This window comes from Heteronotia binoei, chromosome 5 (genome assembly GCF_032191835.1).
Source record: "Heteronotia binoei isolate CCM8104 ecotype False Entrance Well chromosome 5, APGP_CSIRO_Hbin_v1, whole genome shotgun sequence".
Classification (NCBI taxonomy): domain Eukaryota; kingdom Metazoa; phylum Chordata; class Lepidosauria; order Squamata; family Gekkonidae; genus Heteronotia; species Heteronotia binoei.
Window position 1 is genome coordinate 14,002,519 of NC_083227.1, and position 19,827 is coordinate 14,022,345.

At 50.2% G+C, this 19,827-nt stretch overlaps 2 protein-coding genes across 3 annotated transcripts in view; one reads left to right on the top strand and one right to left on the bottom strand.

Moving 5' to 3' along the window:
* The window catches only part of LOC132571081 (zinc finger protein 91-like), a 336,113-nt gene that overhangs the window by 35,036 nt on the left and 281,250 nt on the right, over positions 1-19,827 (top strand). The window lies entirely within an intron of this gene.
* Positions 1-19,827, bottom strand: part of LOC132570948 (class I histocompatibility antigen, F10 alpha chain-like) — a 72,014-nt gene that overhangs the window by 6,072 nt on the left and 46,115 nt on the right. Inside the window, exon 4 of the mRNA XM_060237582.1 lies at positions 5,118-5,402. Within this exon, the coding sequence (XP_060093565.1) occupies positions 5,118-5,402 (285 nt within the window). The remainder of the gene's footprint in view (positions 1-5,117; positions 5,403-19,827) is intronic.

A 19,827-nucleotide genomic window follows, 5' to 3' on the forward strand; every position in this document is an offset into this window, starting at 1 on the left:
TATCCGGAGTTCTGTTCTTGTGAGCTCCTGCCCAAAATGAGGCCTGAAGCTATATCACTCTGCCACACCCCTCCAGAAGGGGGAAAAACAAGTTGCTTACCTGTAACTTATGATCTTCACCAGAAACATCGCTGTGTATCCTTATATCGACGATGGGCTCCTTGTGGCCCCCTCAATTCTCAAACTGAACAAAGACATACAAACGGTCCTGGACTTATTGGAGAGCCTAGGACTTCATGTCAACCAGCAGAAGTCATGCCTTTGCCCTACTCAAACTCTGCAGTATATAGGAGCAATCTTGGACACGAAAGCACGCATGGCATTCTTACCAGCAGACAGAGCCAACACAATCCAAACTGCGATACAGGCCTGCCTTCTCAGTCCAATACAGAAAGACTTCCTTTTGTTCAGGCAGAGAGGTCAAGAAGAAGGAGGAAGCACATGATCTTCTAGTGTGAGGACGTAGTTCTATAGTGTTTGTTATTTTCACCTCCCAGTACCCTTTCCCTGTAGAAATAATTATGTTTTTGCTTTTTCATGTTAAACGCCTCTCAATGATTCTTCGATCCAGTGATCCATCGCACTGTTTGAGATAAAGAAATAGAATTTCAAGCAGAAATCCCTAACAAGTGGGAGTCGACTTCGAGGGCAAGTCACTCTTTCTCTTTAAAGGCTTTGACGTTACAGCCTTATGCTTCCGGGTATTGGATCCCACTCGAAATGGAAGCAGCCGAATCTCCCTGCATATCAGGAGGGGGAGGCAGCAGAGACCGCGGGTCCGTAGGCTGGTGCATCGGTGAGGTGAATGCGGTCTCAAGGAGAAACGTTCGGAGTCTTGCGGCTCGGTTCTTTTTTGCCTGATGACCGAACTGTGCACAATGAGCGCAAGTGTCCACCCTGTGGTGTTCCCCTAGGCAGAAGAGACAGATGTTGTGACCATCTGTGGGGGGAATCTTTGCTTTACAGGATTTTTGTTGTTGTTGTTCAGTCGCACAGTCGAGTCCGACTCTTTGCGACCCCATAGACAAAGTCACGCCAGGCCTTCCTGTCTTCCGCCACCCTCCGAAATCTGCTCAAATTCGTGTTTGGTACATGAGTAACACTGCCCAGCCATCTCAACTTTTGCCGTCCCCTTCTTCTTTTGCCTTCTGTCTTTCCCAGCATCAGGATCTTCTCCAGCGAGTGCTCCCTTCTCATTGGGTGGCCAAAGTATTTGAGCTTCAGCTTCAGCATCTGACCTTCCAGGGAACAGTCTGGGTTGATCTCCTTTAGGACTGACAGATTGGATCTTCTTGCAATCCAAGGGACTCTCAAGAGTCTTCCCCAGCACCACAGCTCAAAAGCATCTATTCTTCTGTGCTCGGCCTTCCTTATGGTCCAGCTCTCAAAGCCAAGGATACTCAGCGTGTTATGTATTGAACATAAGAGGTTATGCAGCATGGCGATCGCGACTGAAGGCGACCCTTGGGTCCCCGGATGTAGCTCGCCATACGCTCCGCCCATCAAGATCTGTGGCGGGAAGCTTGACTGACCAGGATTGGCCTGGTCAGATGAGGGGGCAGTTCCGGGTAATGTATATAAGCGGGGGCCCGGCCCGCGTGCTCCCTCTCTTGTGATGTGCTACTCAATAAACTATGTTGCCTTCAAATGGTCTTGGTTCTCAGTACATTACACAGCGTTTAAAAAATGGAAGCTTTTCCATATCCTTCCCCTCAGAACAGATCTGACAGGAGGGGAGAAAGGGGGGGGGGGCGGGTGAGGGAACTAGAAAAATACAACAAACGTGACGATGTTTTTACGTTTTGTTTTTGTTTTATAGGTGAAACTCAACGAATAAGGAAGTGAAAAACGCTAGTCTGCCATAAAGAAGTGTGTGAGTGAAGAGCGAGAAGACCGGAGGAAAAATTTTCCCAGCCAGCCGGCCGGTGGTAAGGAAGGAACTGAGGTGGGACGTGGCTTTCCCTCCGCTTGGGGCATGCACATTCCGCTGTTACTATCTGCGCTTAGGAAAAGCCCGCCAGAAAAATGTAGCTTTAGAATTCTCCGAAGAAGGGCACGGTGCAGGCGCAGTACCCAGTGTGTGAGCCACACAGAGACCACAAAGAAGATCTGTGGAGAGGCTGGGAAATCACCAGCTCTGTTTGTGTCCTTTTCTCCTCCCTAGAAGATTTTCAAGGCTGCATACTTTTTTTTTTTTGGTGGTGGGGGGGGAAGCAGCCCAAAGTCTAGCAAACAAAACAAAAAACTTTCCCAAAAGGTTAAGAAGGTATGAAACAAAACATTCTTCTATAATAGTCAGGGTTTTTTTGTAGCAGGAACTCCTATGCATATTAGGCCACACCCCCTTGATGTAGCCAATCCTCAAAGAGCTTACAGTAGGCCCTGCACTGTAAGCTCTTGGAGGATTGGCTACATTAAGAGGGTGTGGTCTAATATGCAAAGGAGTTCCTGCTACAAAAAAAGCCCTGATAATAGTATATAAAGGTACAAAATCCCAAAGGATGAGAAACAGTAGAATAACTACAGTCATAACTTTTTCAAAGCCCAGTAAGCAAATACTAATAACTTTTTTCAAAGTCCAGCAAACAATGAAGAGCTCATTGTTTCCCAAGACTTCTAGAAACTCAAGCCAAAATCTTCCACATCAAGACCTGTAATGAGGGTTCTCCCCGATAAACATTGCTGATTCCAGGTATGAGAGTCTGACTCAATTATTCCATTTCGTATATGTGTATCTCTCTCAGCGGAGTGCAATAACCACCCCAGCTTGGTGTAGTGGCTTGGTGAGCGGACTCTTATCTGGGAGAATTGGGTTTGATTCCCTTCTCCTCCACGTGCAGCTGCTGGAATGGCCTTGGCTTAGCCACAGCTCTTGCAGAGTTGTCCTTGAAAGGCCAGCTTCTGGAAGAACTCTCTCAGCCCCACCCACCTCACAGGGTGTTTGTTGTGGGGGAGGAAAACAAAGGAGATTGTGAGCCTCTCTGAGACGCTGAGCGGAGGGCGGGATATAAATCCGATGTCTTCTTCACCTTCTGCTTCACCCCATTGCGGGTGTTCCTTTCTCAAGAGGTGATACAGTTTACCCAAAAATAGAGTTGGGGTCAGTATCCACTGTCAGGGGTGGCGCTGGGGTTTTTGCCGCCCCAGGTCACTGCCCCCCCATGGGGAGTCTTTAAACGGGGGAGGGGGGAGGTAGGCTGCTTCTGTTGCCTTCCCACTAGGTGGAGAAGTGGCTGAAGCGGCTGATCTGCCTCCCCCCTCCCAGTTAAAGACCCCTGCCGATCAGCTGATGAACAGTCCTGGGTGGTGTCTCACTCCAAGGCTGCCTTTCCTTGCAGGGAAAGCAGCCTCAGAGCAAGGTCTTGGGCGGGTGAAAGAGGCCTTACTCTGCTTTCCTCTGAGGCAGCCTTGAGCGAGGCTGTGTGGCCTCTTCCTTCCACCTGGGTCTTGGGTGGGCAGAAGAAGCTGCAAGGCATAGGGGGGGCCTGTGGGGAGGGGGCACCTAATAGCACCCCGTAGGCCAGGCAGTGCCCCAGCCATCTGCCTACATTGCCTACTCCCGCACACCGGCCGTGTCCACAGTCCAAAACAGTATACAGACAGAGCAGATACCTATACCGAAGTTCATGGTACACCCAAAGGGTGATTGACATGTGGATTTCACTGCCACAGGAGGTGGTGGCGGCTACAACCATAGCCAGCTTTAAGAGGGGATCAGATAAAAATATGGAGCAGAGGTCCATCAGTGGCTATTAGCCACAGTGTGTGTGTGTGTATTTGGCCACTGTGTGACACAGAGTGGACTGGATGGGCCATTGGCCTGATCCAACATGGCTTCTCTTATGTTCTTATGTGACACAGAGTGTTGGACTGGATGGGCCATTGGCCTCAGCAAACATGGCTTCTTTTATGTTCTTATGTGACATAGAGTGTTGGACTGGATGGGCTATTGGCCTCATCCAACATGGCTTCTCTTATGTTCTTAAATCAGTATTAGCAAGGGTCTGTTCTTGGGAGTCCTCCTTCATCCTCCCAGGGTGGAAATTCACCGCTTAGAATCCAGGGGTGGCCAAACTGTGGCTCGGGAGCCACATGTGGCTCTTTCACACATATTGTGTGGCTCTCAAAACCCCCACTGCCCCCTCAGCCGGCTTGGCGAAGGCATTCGTCTCTTTTAAATCACTTCTCCAAGCCAGGCCAGCCGGTGGCTTGGAGAATGCATTTCAGTTAAAGTTTAATTTAATTCATTTTTTAGATTTATATCCCACCCTATCCCGCGAGTGGGCTCAGGGTGGCTTACAACAATAAAACAACAGAGTTGAAGTAATATCCTAAAAACGGACTATCCTAAAGTTGCTTTCTTTCCATCTCTCCTTCTCCCCTCCCCCCATCATTTCACCTCCTTCCCTCCCTTCTTTCATGCACTGTGACTCTCAACCATCTGATGTTCATGTATTGTGGCTCTCAAATTGGTGTTTGGGGTAGCCAGTTTGGTGTAGTGGTTAAGTGTGCAGACTCTTATCTGGGAGAACTGGGTTTGATTCCCCACTCCTCCACTTGCACCTGCTAGCATGGCCTTGGGTCAGCCATAGCTCTGGCAGAGGTTGTCCTTGAAAGGGCAGCTGCTGTGAGAGCCCTCTCCAGCCCCACCCACCTCACAGGGTGTCTGTTGTGGGGGAGGAAGGGAAAGGAGATTGTAGGCCGCTCTGAGCCTCTGTCCTTGAAAGGGCAGCTGCTGTGAGAGCCCTCTCAGCCTCACCCACCTCACAGGGTGTCTGTTGTGGGGGAGGAAAGGAAAGGAGATTGTAGGCTGCTCTGAGCCTCTGTCCTTGAAAGGGCAGCTGCTGTGAGAGCCCTCTCAGCCTCACCCACCTCACAGGGTGTCTGTTGTGGGGGAGGAAAGGAAAGGAGATTGTGAGCCGCTCTGAGACTCTTCGGAGTGGAGGGCGGGATATAAATCCAATATTTTCATCTTCAAATTTCTGGTGTTCATGTCTTGTGGATCTTAAACATCCAATGTTCATTCGATGTGGCTCTAATGTTAAGCAAGTTTGGCTGCCCTTGTCCTAGAAGTTGCCACCCCCCAAACTTCTCCCCCCCCCCTTTCAGTGTCTCACCTGGTTTCTCCCAGGCCAAGTCTATAGGCTCTGGTAGGCTGTCGTGTTCCACATGGCAACGGTACCGATCCCTGTCCCTAAGGTGGATCTTGACGCTCAGCCAGGTGTGGTAGGTCCCGTCCCAGTTGGGAATGACACCCCCATGAAAGGTCTCCTGATTCCAGACTTTGCCATCCTTCCGCCAGGTGACATCGATCTCCTTGGGGTGGAAGCCGTGAACCCGACAGGTGAGGGTTTCCATGCCGTCGTAGTCTTCCTTGCGTCCCACCGTCACAGTGGGGGGCTCTGTGAAAGCAGCGACATTGGTCCAGGCTAAGTTCAGTTTGGTTATTGTAATTAGCCATTGGCTGTTGCCAATCTACAGACGTCTCAAGAAAAATCAAAGTAAACAAAAACTTAACGGACATACAAAATGCCATGTGAGACAAGGAGGATATGACAACAAATGCAATACAACAGCGATAACAACAGAGATAATACACGGAAATCTACAAATCATCCCTTCACATAGACAGCATCAAGAAGGGCATAGAGAGCTTCAAGAAGGTAATGGATAAGCATATGGAGCAGAGGTCCATCAGCGGCTATTAGCCACAGGGTATTGTTGGAACTCTCTGTCTGGGGCAGTGATGCTCTGTATTCCTGGTGCTTGTGGGGGTGCACAGTGGAAGGGCTTCTAGCCCCACTGGTGGACCTCTTGAGGGCACTTGGGTTTTTTGGCCACTGTGTGACACAGAGGGCGTTTTCGCACTGACCTTAATCGGCAGCGACGTCCCTCTTCACCGCGCAGGATCTGCGCGGATTTCGCACCAATTGCTGCGGAGCACCCGGAAGAGCCGCAAAGTCCCGCGGCTTTTGCGGCGCAAATGGAAACCGCAAAAAACCAGTTTCCATTTGCGCCGCAAAAGCCGCGGGACTTTGCGGCTCTTCCGGGTGCTCCGCAGCAATTGGTGCGAAATCCGCGCAGATCCTGCGCGGTGAAGAGGGACGTCGCTGCCGATTAAGGTCAGTGCGAAAACACCCAGAGTGTTGGACTGGAAGGGCCACTGGCCTGATCCAACATGGCTTCTCTTATGTTCTTATGTGACACAGAGTGTTGGACTGGATGGGCCACTGGCCTGATCCAACATGGCTTCTCTTATGTTCTTATGTGACACAGAGTGTTGGACTGGATGGGCCACTGCCCTGATCCAACATGGCTTCTCTTATGTGACACAGAGTGTTGGACTGGATGGGCCATTGGCCTGATCCAACATGTCTTCTCTTATGTTTGCGTTGCCACCATGGCGCATATTTTTTTTGCTGCAAGGGCAAAGACGGAAACTTTCTGGGAGAAATAAGAGTAAATGAATACTATTTATTTTTATTTTAATAGAGCGAAACCTCCCTACAAGTACAAATTAGTGTGTCAGGGAGAAAGATTCTAGACCAGGGGTGGCGAACGGTAGCTCTCCAGATGTTTTTCCCCTACAACTTCCATCAGCCCCAGTCATCAGCCATGCTGGCTGGGGCTGATGGGAGTTGTAGGCAAATAAATATCTGGAGAGCTACCATCGGCCACCCCTGTTCTAGGCCATCCCTCTCTCAGCTCAGTTAGTTTGGTACTTTTAGGGAAATTTTAATGATTCATTCATTCATTCACTCATTCCATTTCTATCTTACCATCCCCGCAAGTGGACTCAGGGCGGCTAACAAGCCAGGCTGTCATCTTGACGGTGAAACCTTCAAACACACACACACACCCTGATACCTGTTGTATGTGATTTTTGTCTAAAATGAAATATTCCCAGCATTTGCCTAACCAAACAACCGATGAAGGAGATGCCTTCTGTCTCCAATTTGCTATAGCAGGGGTGGCCAAACTGTGGCTCGGGAGCCACATGTGGCTCTTTCACACATATTGTGTGGCTCTCAAAGCTCCCCACTGCCTCATTTTGCCGACTTGGCGAATCGCCATTAAAATTAAAGTTGCTTTCTTCCCACTGCTCCCTCCCTCCCCCATCTATTTTTCTCCCTCTTGTTTTGCGGCTCTCAAACACCTGATGTTTATTCTACGTGGCTCTTAAGTTAAGCAACTTTGGCCACCCCTTTGCCGCAGCCAGCGACGAAGATATCGACTCCTTCTTTGATTTCGAAATCCTAAAGTTTCCCCAAAGACTGAGAAGACAAATTCTAGGGGACAGAGGAATCCTAACACTTGTTACAAAACAGAATCTTCACCTCTCCTCAGCAGAGACTCCTTCCCGTAGACCAGGAACTTCTGCAGCCACCAGATGCATTCCTCTTCCAAGAAGGCTCTGACAGCCTGGATATCGTCCAGTTTAGCATCCCACGTCCTCTTGGTCACCTGAGCGGGCACAGTGGCTGCTGTCCAGGTGAGGGTCTCCATGTCGAAGCTGAGGTAGTCCTCCCCGTTGTAGGCGTGCTGGTTAAATCCTCTCTTGCGCCCGTCCCTGCTTGTTTCGCAGGAAATCAAGTGCTGCCAGATATACAACCCTAAAAGAGACCCACAAAGTGAGGAAATCAGAAGTGGAGGGGGAGGGGTCCCACACAGGGCAAGCTTGGTGCTCACCACCCCTGCAGTGCTGCACCCCATTGTGTGCACCTTTCTGCTCCCCTGGGGGGGTCTCGCAGCAGAGTAGGCTGGGAAGGGCACCTGGGGGACTGGCTTTGAGCCAGTGTGGTGTAGTGGTTAAGTGTGTGGACTCTTATCTGGGAGAACCGGGTTTGATTCCCCCACTCCTCCTCATGCAGCTGCTGGAATGGCCTTGGGTCAGCTATAGCTCTGGCAGAGGTTGTCCTCGAACGGGCAGCTGCTGTGAGAGCCCTCTCCAGCCCCACCCACCTCACAGGGTGTCCGTTGTGGGGGAGGAAGGGAAAGGAGATTGTAGGCCACTCTGAGACTCTGTCCTCGAACAGGCAGCTGCTGTGAGAGCCCTCTCCAGTCCCACCCACCTCACAGGGTGTCTGTTGTGGGGGAGGAAGGGAAAGGAGATTGTAGGCCACTCTGAGCCTCTGTCCTCGAAAGGGCAGCTGCTGTGAGAGCCCTCTCAGCCCCACCCACCTCACAGTGTGTCTGTTGTGGGGGGGGGAGATATAGGACAGGGGCGGCCAACGGTAGCTCTCCAGATGTTTTTTGCCTACAACTCCCATCAGCCCCAGCCATTGGCCATGCTGGCTGGGGCTGATGGGAGTTGTAGGCAAAAAACATCTGAAGAACTACCGTTGGCCACCCCTGATATAGGAGCTTGTAAGCCACTCTGAGTCTCTGATTCAGAGAGAAGGGCGGGGTATAAATCTACAGTCTTCTTCATTGTCATCTTCTTCTTTTGCCTTCCTTCCGATTTGCTTCACCTCCCTTCTGGAATCGGAAAGAAGCGGAGCAAAGCCTGCAGTTGAACCCTGGCCGGCTTTGCTCGCCTTAGAGCCAAGCCAGCCAGCGTGCAATGGCTGGGTGGCTTTGCTCCGCCTCCCTTCCGGAATCAGAAGCCAGCCGGCCAGTACACAAGCCGGGGCATACGCCTAGGACACCAGGAGGGGGGAGAGCACCCAATTTGGCATTTGCCTAGCGGAAGGGCCACCCTGCACACATACCCGACCCCTCGCCAACCACTGCCCTATCACTGGTCCAATCGTTTTAAAACTTGGGGGGGTACTTTGGGGATTGCCACTAGATGCTATACTGAAAATTTGGTGCCTCTACCTCAAAAAACAGCTCCCCCAGAGCCCCTGAAACCTCCGGATCAATTCCCCATTATACCCTATGAGAATTGATCTCCACATAGGGAATAATGAAGTGCTCAGAAGACGTTCTCCCCCCCGCCCCTGTTAGGGAAACTGCTCTCAAAATAAGATTGGGGAATTAGGCTGAGAGACAGTTAGCCCCAAAAAGGAATCTTTTATTATCTGTGTATACCAGGCTCAACCGATCAGAGAGTCAATGCTCAATAAAGGACTCTAATTTAATAAAAACCAATTGTAATTTATTTAGAATAGTAGTTCTTTCACACAAGGTAAAATACAAAACATTCACACATTCATACAGGTCTAGGAAAAATAGATAGATTGATAGGGACACATATCAGGGTAGACATACAGGGCGATATTTACCATCGTAGTTCTTCCAGGAAGGTTCCAATGGCGACATGAGAGGACAGGGGAAATGGACCCAAAACTGTGGCCAGAATTGGGGATGGATCTAGACAGCGGAAGGTGGGTTGCTGAATAGAAGCACACCTGAGTGGAGTTGGGTCAGAGGTTAAATAGGCTTCCTCAGACCCTTAGGGACTGGGAGGTCCAAGGGAGGAGAGATGGGAGGTTCTGCGATGACCAAGAAGGCTGGACATCCCTTGCTGACACCTAATTGGATGCCAGTTTTGACCAATGAACTTCACCTTAGTCTGGTGAAGCTGGAAATTTCCAAGCTGCGATGCTGCCTGGGGCGGCTCCAAGGTATTAGACTAGGGTGAGAATGGAAATGGCTGGATACTTAAGATTAAATGGGATTAGCTGGGAAGGTGACAATAGGGAATCAAATGCTGGCCTAGGTACCACCCGGTGTAGACAAAAGACTTGATGGAGACAGGAGATGTCCTTCCTCTTTCTCATCTTCTGCTGGACAAGAGTTATTGTTCTGGTATTGCTGAGCAATTAGGATCAACAGTGGAGCTATTAATCCATTCATAAAACAGATGGGTTGCTTGCAGGCTCAGGGTGTGTACGTGTGACTTTCCCACTAAGAAGGAATGAGTTCAGCCTGGTGGGGTATGTTTGGGTCAGGAAAGCAAGATGGATTTCTGCTGTTGTTAGCTTTAGGTCCATGGAGCCAGGCTGGAAACATGGTGGCTTCTTCCACTGCAGTGGCCAAGACTGGGCACACAAGGAGCAGCTGGAGCATGTCTGTAGTTCTGGCTAACACTCTTCAGAGATGTAGAATGCAAAGCTGCCATATAAGCCTTAGAAACTGTAAGCAAAGTCCACTTCTTAGAGCAGATGTGTGAGAGTCAAATCTCCAGGCACCCTGGCAACCACGCTGGTGATCATGATGTTCACATGTATGAAAAGTAGGGGGCTTTTCCTCACACCCCCCCCCCCCCTGGTTTCTGGTGACTCTGAAGTGACTCACAAGTTGCAGTCAACTTCTTCCAAGTAACACAGACATCCCATCCCAAGAGGAAGCCTTTCCAAGCGGAGACTGGAGCCTCTGGAGGGGTTAAGTCACATGGTGGCTTTGGGGGCGGGGCTTCCCCTGTTGGCCAGCTGACTGGGGGCGGAAAGGAGCCTGGGAAAGCGGAAGAACCCCCGCTGGGACCTGGGGATTGGCAAGCCTACCAATGGAAGTAGGCCCCTGATGAAGTGGGCCCCTTAAGCATTAGACAATATGTTAAAAATGTGAATGTCCTTTTAATAGCTTGAAAATGCAATAGAAATTCCAATATTATTGCTGTACTGCAACTAAAATTTATGTTGTATTTAGGGTTGCCAGCCTCCAGGTGGAGCCTGGGGATCTCCCACTTTTCCAACTGATCTCCAGCTGGCAGAGATCAGCTCCCCTGGAGAAAATGCAATCTGTCTTTACATTTAATATCTACTGCATACTGCCAGTAAAATGTACAACACAGGTACACTGGAATTACTAAAAACATACATACATTTCACAAAAGTTTTAATTGTACCTTTTCCCCACTTACGTGATTTTTCAAAATTTTATTTTATTTCTTATAAAAATGAAATGATAGCCTAATAGTTGTGGGTGGGCCCCCTTTGTCTCCTGGCAACCAATATTTTTAGAAGATATTGGATTTATATCCCGCCGTCCACTCCGAAGAGTCTCAGAGCAGCTCACAATCTCCTTTACCTTCCTCCCCCACAACAGACACCCTGTGAGGTGGGTGGGGCTGGAGAGGGCTCTCACAGCAGCTGCCCTTTCAAGGACAACTTCTGCCAGAGCTATGGCTGACCCAAGGCCATGCTAGCAGGTGCAAGTGGAGGAGTCCGCACACTTAACCGCTACACCAAACTGGCTCCGCCGCTGGTACCAACTAATCCGCCGCTGGTACCAACTATCCGTCACAGCAGGGCATCTGGATCAAAAGTTATTTTGGGTGATATTTGTAGGGTGTAGGAAAAGTACCAGACGCCACGCTGGCAAACCACGTGGAAGCCTGTGCTGCCTGCACCCGACGTAGCCCAATCAGCAAGTGCCTAGTGTCTCATGGCGTAAAGAGCATGTGCAGTCCTGCGGCCAAACTGTCCAATCACTGACTTACACATGGATTTAAATAAAGCAGCGCTCTCGCTCTGGAGGTCAGCTTTCACCCACGGTCATCTCGTCTCGTTTCCTGACTCCCACAGCTGGTGACCCCGACGTGATCAGCTCCCCGCCTCTACTCGCCCGACCTCTCGGTCTTCACGGTGCACCTTCTCAGGTGAGTATGGGGAAAACATTGTCCAAAGAACAGGTAGCGCATGCGGATGAATTACAGAAATTATGTCAGTCACAGCAGCCCGACAGATGTCCGTCAGGGAAAGAGATCCTTGAGCTCCTGCGGGAGATAGACTGCCAGTGTCCATGGTATCCACAATGTGGTTCCATGAAGCCCAGTGACTGGGGGAAAATCGGAGCGGAGTTGCGGCAGGAACCCCGCGCTCCTATGTCTCTGCTCATAACCTGGCAGCGGATTCATCATGCTATTTGCCAGTTCACTCCGACTGATAACATCCTCTGTAAGCCCCCTGAGGCGTCGGGTGAACCCCCCCCCTTATCTCTACCCGGCCCTGGCCTCTTGGCCAGAGGCCTCAGCTCCCGCGGGAGCTCCTCAGACGGTTGTGTCTCCCAGTGAGCCGCCGGGCTCAGCCCTCCCGGTGCCCCAGTCCTCTCCCGCCATCCTTCTCAGTCCCTTAGAACGCTCCTTGGCTCGAGCCCGAGAGGCAAGGGAACTGGACTTGTCGGAGGATTGGGGTGGGGAATCTCCGGGGTTGTTCCCCATAACACGGACCCCGGATCCTCGGCACCCCAACCAGGTTCAAGTAACTTGGGCAGGGTTGCCCTATTCCGTCCTGAGAGAATTGAATAAATCCATTAAAGATTATGGCTTGAAGTCTACCTTTGTGCAGGGGACCTTAGAAGGTATCGCACAAGGTTATTCTATGTTGCCCTATGATTGGAAGACTCTTGCTCGTATGATTCTGTCCCCCTCCCAATATGTCGTGTGGGACAGCGAATATCGAGCCGCCGCCATTGCTGCGGGTACTGCTCAAATTACCGCCGACCAGCTTTATGGGGCGGGACAGTTTGCTGACCTGGCTGCTCAAGCCCAGCTCACTGATGCCCATCTGGCAGGCGTTAAAGCTTGCATCCTCCGCTCCTTCCGCCGGGTCCCAGTTACAGAGAAGGCACAAAAATCATTCAGTGCCATCCGGCAGGGTAACGGGGAGCCTTATGGCGCCTTCATCGATCGCCTCCAAGAGGCCATCCAGCGGCAGCTGGATAACATCGAGGCGCAAAGCGAGTTGCTGGTGAAGTTAGGCTACGAGAATGCCAACACTGACTGCAAGCGGGTTCTGAGCTCTGTCGTCAGCCGCCCTGGCTACACCTTAGCCGACATGTTAACAGCCTGTGCTGAGGTGGGCTCCAAGCAGCACGAGATGGCGCTTCTGGCCGCAGCCCTTCGGGGAAATGGGGACAGAGGCAAACGGCCCGCGGGGAACTGTTTTAAATGTGGGAAACCAGGCCACTTCCGGGCTCAATGCCGCGCCCGGACCCCCCAAAGGGGCTCCTCGGACAATAGGCCATCGAAAAAATGTCCGAGGTGCGGGAAGGGCTATCATTGGGCAAATCAGTGCCGCTCTGCCCCCCCTAGCGACTCAGAGCAAAAAAACTCATAAGCGGGCAGTCTCCTTGCCCGAGCCCAAAGGGAGACCCTTTACTTTGGACCCTGGAGACGGTGTCTGCTGCCGCCCAACCTTTACCAGGAGAAGTAACCACCTTGGCTGTCTCTTTGCCTCCAGACTTCCCCGCAGTGGCAGCCTTGCTCTTACCCCTGCAGGAGATGGGGGAACAGGGAGTGTTTATCATTCCTTCTTGTGAGGAAGCCCCTCCCCCGGGGGTGCCGCTCCTAGTACAAGCATGGAGCCAACTCCCTTTTTCACTTCCGCCCGGGACTCCCGTCGTTCACGCGCTTCCCATAAGGGGGCGCGAGGGTGGTTTCTCTTCTTCTTCTGTTTTTCAGGTCGCTCTGGTGAACCAAGAGATCCTTGCTTCCAAGCCTTTACGAACCTATTTAGTCAACGGAAAACCCTTTGAGGGCCTTCTGGACACCGGAGCTGATATTTCTGTTATTGACTCTGCTCAATGGCCGGCCGAGTGGCCGTTAGACGATAGTCCAGCGGTGCATGGTGTTGGTGGGACCAGGGCCGCCCGTCAAAGTCAGCGGTCCCTCCCCGTCGTTTCCGCGCACACGAAAACTCTTTTGGGCTATATTCAGCCCGTTGTGGTCCCGCTGGGGTTAAATCTCTGGGGGAGGGATCTTCTCAATCAGCTAAAAGCAAGCCTGATTCTTGATGAGTAATGGCCAAGCCTTCCGCAGTGGCCCTTTCTTGGCTTTCTCAAGAACCCGTTTGGGTAGAACAATGGCCGCTGCCCCTTGAAAAATTACAGGCTTTGCACTCCCTGGTCGATGAGCAAGTAGCCGCAGGTCACCTCACGACCTCTACCTCGCCTTTTAATTCTCCTGTTTTTGTTATTAAAAAGAAATCTGGAAAATGGCGCTTACTGCAGCTCCGCCTTTGCTGAGTTTTGTGCCCGCTGGAATGTTCGGCATCTCTTCGGTATTCCCTTTAATTCCACAGGTCAAGCTATTGTGGAGCGTGCCAACCGTACCTTAAAAACTGCCCTGGCTGTTCTTGAAAAACAGAAAGGGGGAGAACCCCTCTCCGCTGTCTCCTGTGAAATGCTCTTAGCACAAACCCTCTTTACTATTAACCACTTGAATTTATGTTTTTCTCAGCAGTCGTCTTATACGCGTGCTCAACGCCATTTTCAGCAAGAGACCCCCTTGGCCCGGCCATTGGTTTATTATCGCCGCGCGCCCGATCCTGCGTGGCTGGGGCCTGCTCCCTTGATAACGTGGGGGCGGGGGTACGCAGCTGTGGAAACTGCTTCCGGACCTTTGTGGGTTCCAGCTCGTTTGGTCCGTCCAGCGATCAGCACCGATGGCGTGGCATCAAGGTCTGCACGACCCGATTCCCGAGTTCCAGACCCATGCGTCCCTGACCGAGACAGTACAGCAACAGCGCCGCCGTCGGCCAGCAGGGGCCCCTCCGACACCTCTGGTCACTTGGGGAAGCCTGAAGCGACTGACGGAGCAGGCGCTCGAACTACTGGGTGGCGAGGAACCCCCGACGCCTGAGCGTCTTTTTGTGGCCTTTATTACTTGTATTCAGCGCAACTCTATGATGGGCCTTCTGTTTGTTTTCTTTTGTCTTTTTATGGTTCCCCTCAATGCAGAGCCACTGAGCCAGTCTCCCCCTCAAAATTTGTGGGTTCGCCACGCCGCTTATATGTTTTGGCACCATGGGACTAATGTTACACTCGTATACGAGCCCCCCATGTCTGTTTCTTCTATGTCCTTTATGCCCACCCCTTTTCAGGCACCCGAGATAGTGTTGGCTCAATTGCAAAATTTAGACCAGTCCTATATGTTTACTAACCCCATGGAGGAAAACGTTAACGACACCCGCTTTCGCATGTTTCATTATCAGTATGCCCTTCCTGGTATGTGTTTTTGCTGTGGTGCGAATAATCCCGCTTTTGGGTCTTGGAAAGGGTTCGCGGACGGGAAGAGATACTGGGCTCACCGTAAAAACCAAACCCATTGTACGGATAGCTTTTGGGTGGGAGGGGGTAACAATATGAATTTTAATTCCTCCTACGTCCTCAATATGTCACTTATGAATTCGACTTGGGACATGCTGCAAGTATCCTTCCCCTTTTTATTTCCTAATGTTTCCGCATTTACCTCTGGTTCCATTTGTAGTGGTTGGATAATTAAGGACCCTAATTTGTGGTTTTTCTGGGGTGGGGGGGTTGCCACCAATTTTCATCCAGGGGATTACGAGTGTGCTTCCGTTGGATTTCTTACTTTGCCTGTCACAGTGTTGCATTCCTCACCTGCGCCCCCGCGCCAACGGCAACAACGGAGCCCGTTGGGACCAGGTTGCTCGGACACAGTGTTTGTGGACCCCCAATTGAGCGGGGGTCCCGAGAAATGGGGAGTGGGGCGAGCAGTCATTTCAGGCCTCACGGGTGTTCTAACCCTAGGAAGCTATTCCAACATAATTGCTCAAGAAAATCGAGCCTCCATCATTGGACTCACCTGTCGTCTCGAGCAATCCATCAATGCAACAACCGCTATCATCCGCGATTCACAGAGCGAAATCTTTAGTCTACACCAGGTCCAGCTACAGCATCGACTCGCCCTGGACTATTTACTGGCTCGCCAAGGAGGCTTTTGTAAACTCGTCGGGCCCGCGGCCTGTGAGGTGCGCTTTCTAGATCTCAACCGAACCATAGAGAAAGAACTGGAGCATTTGCACACCTTGATTGCAAATAACGCGCTCCGCCCAGACTGGGACCCGTTTGCATGGCTCACCTCTTTCCTTCCAAATCTTACTTGGCTTCGACAATTAATTTGTGCCGGTATTGCTATTGTTATTTTATTGATTAGCATTTGCTGTTGTGTTCAGTGTCTTCCTAACTTGATACAGTTGTATACACAATCCAAAGAATCATGGCAGCGACGAGCATTGTATTACGCCTACTACAAGCTTAAAAACACAAAGGGGGAGATGTAGGGTGTAGGAAAAGTACCAGACGCCACGCTGGCAAACCACGTGGAAGCCTGTGCTGCCTGTACCCGACGTAGCCCAATCAGCAAGTGCCTAGTGTCTCATGGCGTAAAGAGCATGTGCAGTCCTGCGGCCAAACTGTCCAATCACTGACTTACACATGGATTTAAATAAAGCAGCGCTCCCGCTCTGGAGGAGGTCAGCTTTCACCCACGGTCATCTCGTCTCGTTTCCTGACTCCCACAGATATTATCTGTAAATTTTCCAGTTCTATACTGACTGTAAGCTATATCTATATTCCAATAAAACTGTTTAAACTTTAAAAAATAAAATAAAAAAAAAGTTTCTGCGTATGTGCCAACAACAGAACTGCTCCAAACTTAGCAACAGAACTGAATTAGGCATAATGACCGGATATGAAAAGGGATGCAAAGGCTACAGAATCCTCAACCAAAGAAAGGGGAAGTGAAGGTGAGAAGCATTCATTTTAAAGGAGGCCAATCTTGTGGGTATGTCTCTGACCAGAAAAACCACAAAGAGGAATAGGCTAATGCAAAACCGCATAATTCATGGGCAGGGGTCATTTTGTAGAAAAAGAGGTCCCAGAGCTTTTTAGCACCACTCATTTGCATATGCCACACACCCCTGACATCACCAGAAGGGGTACTAAATTATATCAGCTCAGCATCAACCTTAGAATACTTCTTGAATTGTAATTGTCATAATAATACCTAACCCCCATCATACTTTTAAAATGACTTTCTCCTATGCGGCCACAGTGGCATGTTGAAGATTTCCATCTGTCTGCTTTATAGGTTTTGGTTATTTTTCCCTTTTGTGTGTGCGGGAAAATATTAGGAAGTTTGTCAAATTTTAGAGTTCAGCAAAATTCTCACAGGCGGTTAGAACAATGGAGACCAGAAGCAAGTATTTTTTTGTATTTTGGGGGGGGTGGTTTAGAAAGAAAGAGCACAATAAAATGTAGAGGTTCCAGAGCTCAGCTCCTGTGAGCTCCTGCCCAAGATGAGGCCTGTTCATGGGTAACTGGAGCAAGTGAGCATGACTTCAAAAGCTGAAAATACAGAGATTATCAGTCAAAGTACAGAGAATTTACCAGCAGAAGGGGATACACACACCCCAGCAAAAATTTATGCTGTGGCTTGCACAGTCACCGGGTCCGGATGGCATACATCCGAGAGTTCTGAAAGAACTCAAAGTTGAACTTGTGGATCTTCTAACAAAAATCTGTAATCTTTCATTGAAATCTGCCTCCGTTTCTGAGGACTGGAAGGTAGCAAATGTCACCCCCATCTTTAAAAAGGGTTCCAGAGGAGATCCGGGAAATTACAGGCCAGTCAGTCTGACTTCAATACCGGGAAAGTTGGTAGAAACCATTATCAAGGACAGAATGAGTAGGCACATTGATGAACACGGGTTATTGAGGAAGACTCAACCTGGGTTCTGCAAGGGAAGATCTTGCCTCACTAACCTGTTACATTTCTTTGAGAGGGTGAACAAACATGTGGACAAAGGAGACTCGATAGATGTTGTTTACCTTGACTTCCAGAAAGCTTTTGATAAAGTTCCTCATCAAAGGCTCCTTAGAAAGCTTGAGAGTCATGGAGTAAAAGGACAGGTCCTCTTGTGGATCAAAAACTGGCTGAGTAATAGGAAGCAGAGAGTGAGTATAAATGGGCAGTCTTCGCAGTGGAGGACAGTAAGCAGTGGGGTGCCGCAGGGCTCGGTACTGGGTCCCATGCTCTTTAACTTGTTCATAAATGATTTAGAGTTGGGAGTGAGCAGTGAAGTGGCCAAGTTTGCGGATGACACTAAATTGTTCAGGGTGGTGAGAACCAGAGAGGATTGTGAGGAACTCCAAAGGGATCTGTTGAGGCTGGGTGAGTGGGCGTCAACGTGGCAGATGCGGTTCAATGTGGCCAAGTGCAAAGTAATGCACACTGGGGCCAAGAATCCCAGATACAAATACAAGTTGATGGGGTGTGAACTGGCAGAGACGGACCAAGAGAGAGATCTTGGGGTCGTGGTAGATAACTCACTGAAAATGTCAAGACAGTGTGCGTTTGCAATAAAAAAAGGCCAACGCCATGCTGGGAATTATTAGGAAGGGAATTGAAAACAAATCAGCCAGTATCATAATGACCCTGTATAAATCGATGGTGCGGTCTCATTTGGAGTACTGTGTGCAGTTCTGGTCGCCGCACCTCAAAAAGGATATTATAGCATTGGAGAAAGTCCAGAGAAGGGCAACTAGAATGATTAAAGGGCTGGAGCACTTTCCCTATGAAGAAAGGTTGAAACGCTTGGGACTCTTTAGCTTGGAGAAACATCGACTTCGGGGTGACATGATAGAGGTTTACAAGATAATGCATGGGATGGAGAAAGTAGAGAAAGAAGTACTTTTCTCCCTTTCTCACAATACAAGAACTCGTGGGCATTCGATGAAATTGCTGAGCAGACAGGTTAAAACGGATAAAAGGAAGTACTTCTTCACCCAAAGGGTGATTAACATGTGGAATTCACTGCCACAGGAGGTGGTGGCGGCCACAAGTATAGCCACCTTCAAGAGGGGTTTAGATAAAAATATGGAGCAGAGGTCCATCAGTGGCTATTAGCCACAGTGTATGTGTGTATATAAAATTTTTGGCCACTGTGTGACACAGAGTGTTGGACTGGATGGGCCGTTGGCCTGATCCAACATGGCTTCTCTTATGTTCTCTCATTTTAAAGATTCTGAGTCATTGTGAAAGAAACTCTAAATTGCTTCAGACATATGAATTGTTGTCTGTTCCATTATTGATTTACCTCAGAAATTTTACCCCTGATTTCACCTGACCTTTCCCCGCTACATTGATTAAAATATCTTGTTAGTTTTTTTTAACATTAAAAGTTAAAAGTTAAGTTAAAGAGGGATCTCTACCCATCCTTCAGGTTCTTGGGCTGAGCCAGCAGCAAAATTTCACACTGTGACAGGGTGGGAAAGCTAGGAAAAGGAAAGGTCCCCTGTGCAAGCACCAGTCATTTCTGACTCTGGGGTGACGTTGCTTTCACAACATTTTCATGGCAGACTTTTGACGGGGTGGTTTGCCATTGCCTTCCCCAGTCATCTACGCTTTCCCCCCAACAAGCTGGGTACTCATTTTACCGACCTCGGAAGGATGGAAGGCATGGTCGACCACCGGCTGCTGACCCGCCGCCTCGCCGACGCAGGAATTCGGGGGCTAGCCTTACAGTGGCTCTCCTCCTTTCTTGAGGGTCGGGGACAAAGGGTGGCAATTGGGGGGGAACTGTCTCAGAGGTACCCACTCCATTGCGGAGTGCCTCAGGGAGCAGTCCTCTCCCCGATGCTGTTTAACATCTTTATGCGCCCCCTTGCCCAGATTGCACGGAGGTATGGGCTGGGTTGCCATCAATATGCAGATGACACTCAGCTCTATCTATTGATGGACGACCGGGCTGGTGATGTCCCAGCAAATTTGGACCGGGCACTACAAGCCGTGGCTGACTGGCTCAGGCTGAGCGGGCTGAAGTTAAATCCGGCGAAGACTGAGGTCCTTTGCGTGGGCCGTGGCGGCCCAGGGGGGGAGACCACTTTACCGGCCTTTGACGGTGCGCCACTGGTACCGGTGCGCAAAGTCAAGAGCCTGGGGGTGCTACTGGAGTCCTCCCTATCAATGGAGGCCCAGGTAGCTGCCACTGCTAGATCCGCCTTCTTCCATCTTAAGAGGGCGAGGCAATTGGCTCCCTTCCTGGAGCGCGTCGACCTAGCAACTGTGATCCACGCAACGGTCACTTCGAGGTTAGACTACTGCAATGCCCTCTACATGGGGCTGCCCTTGTACCG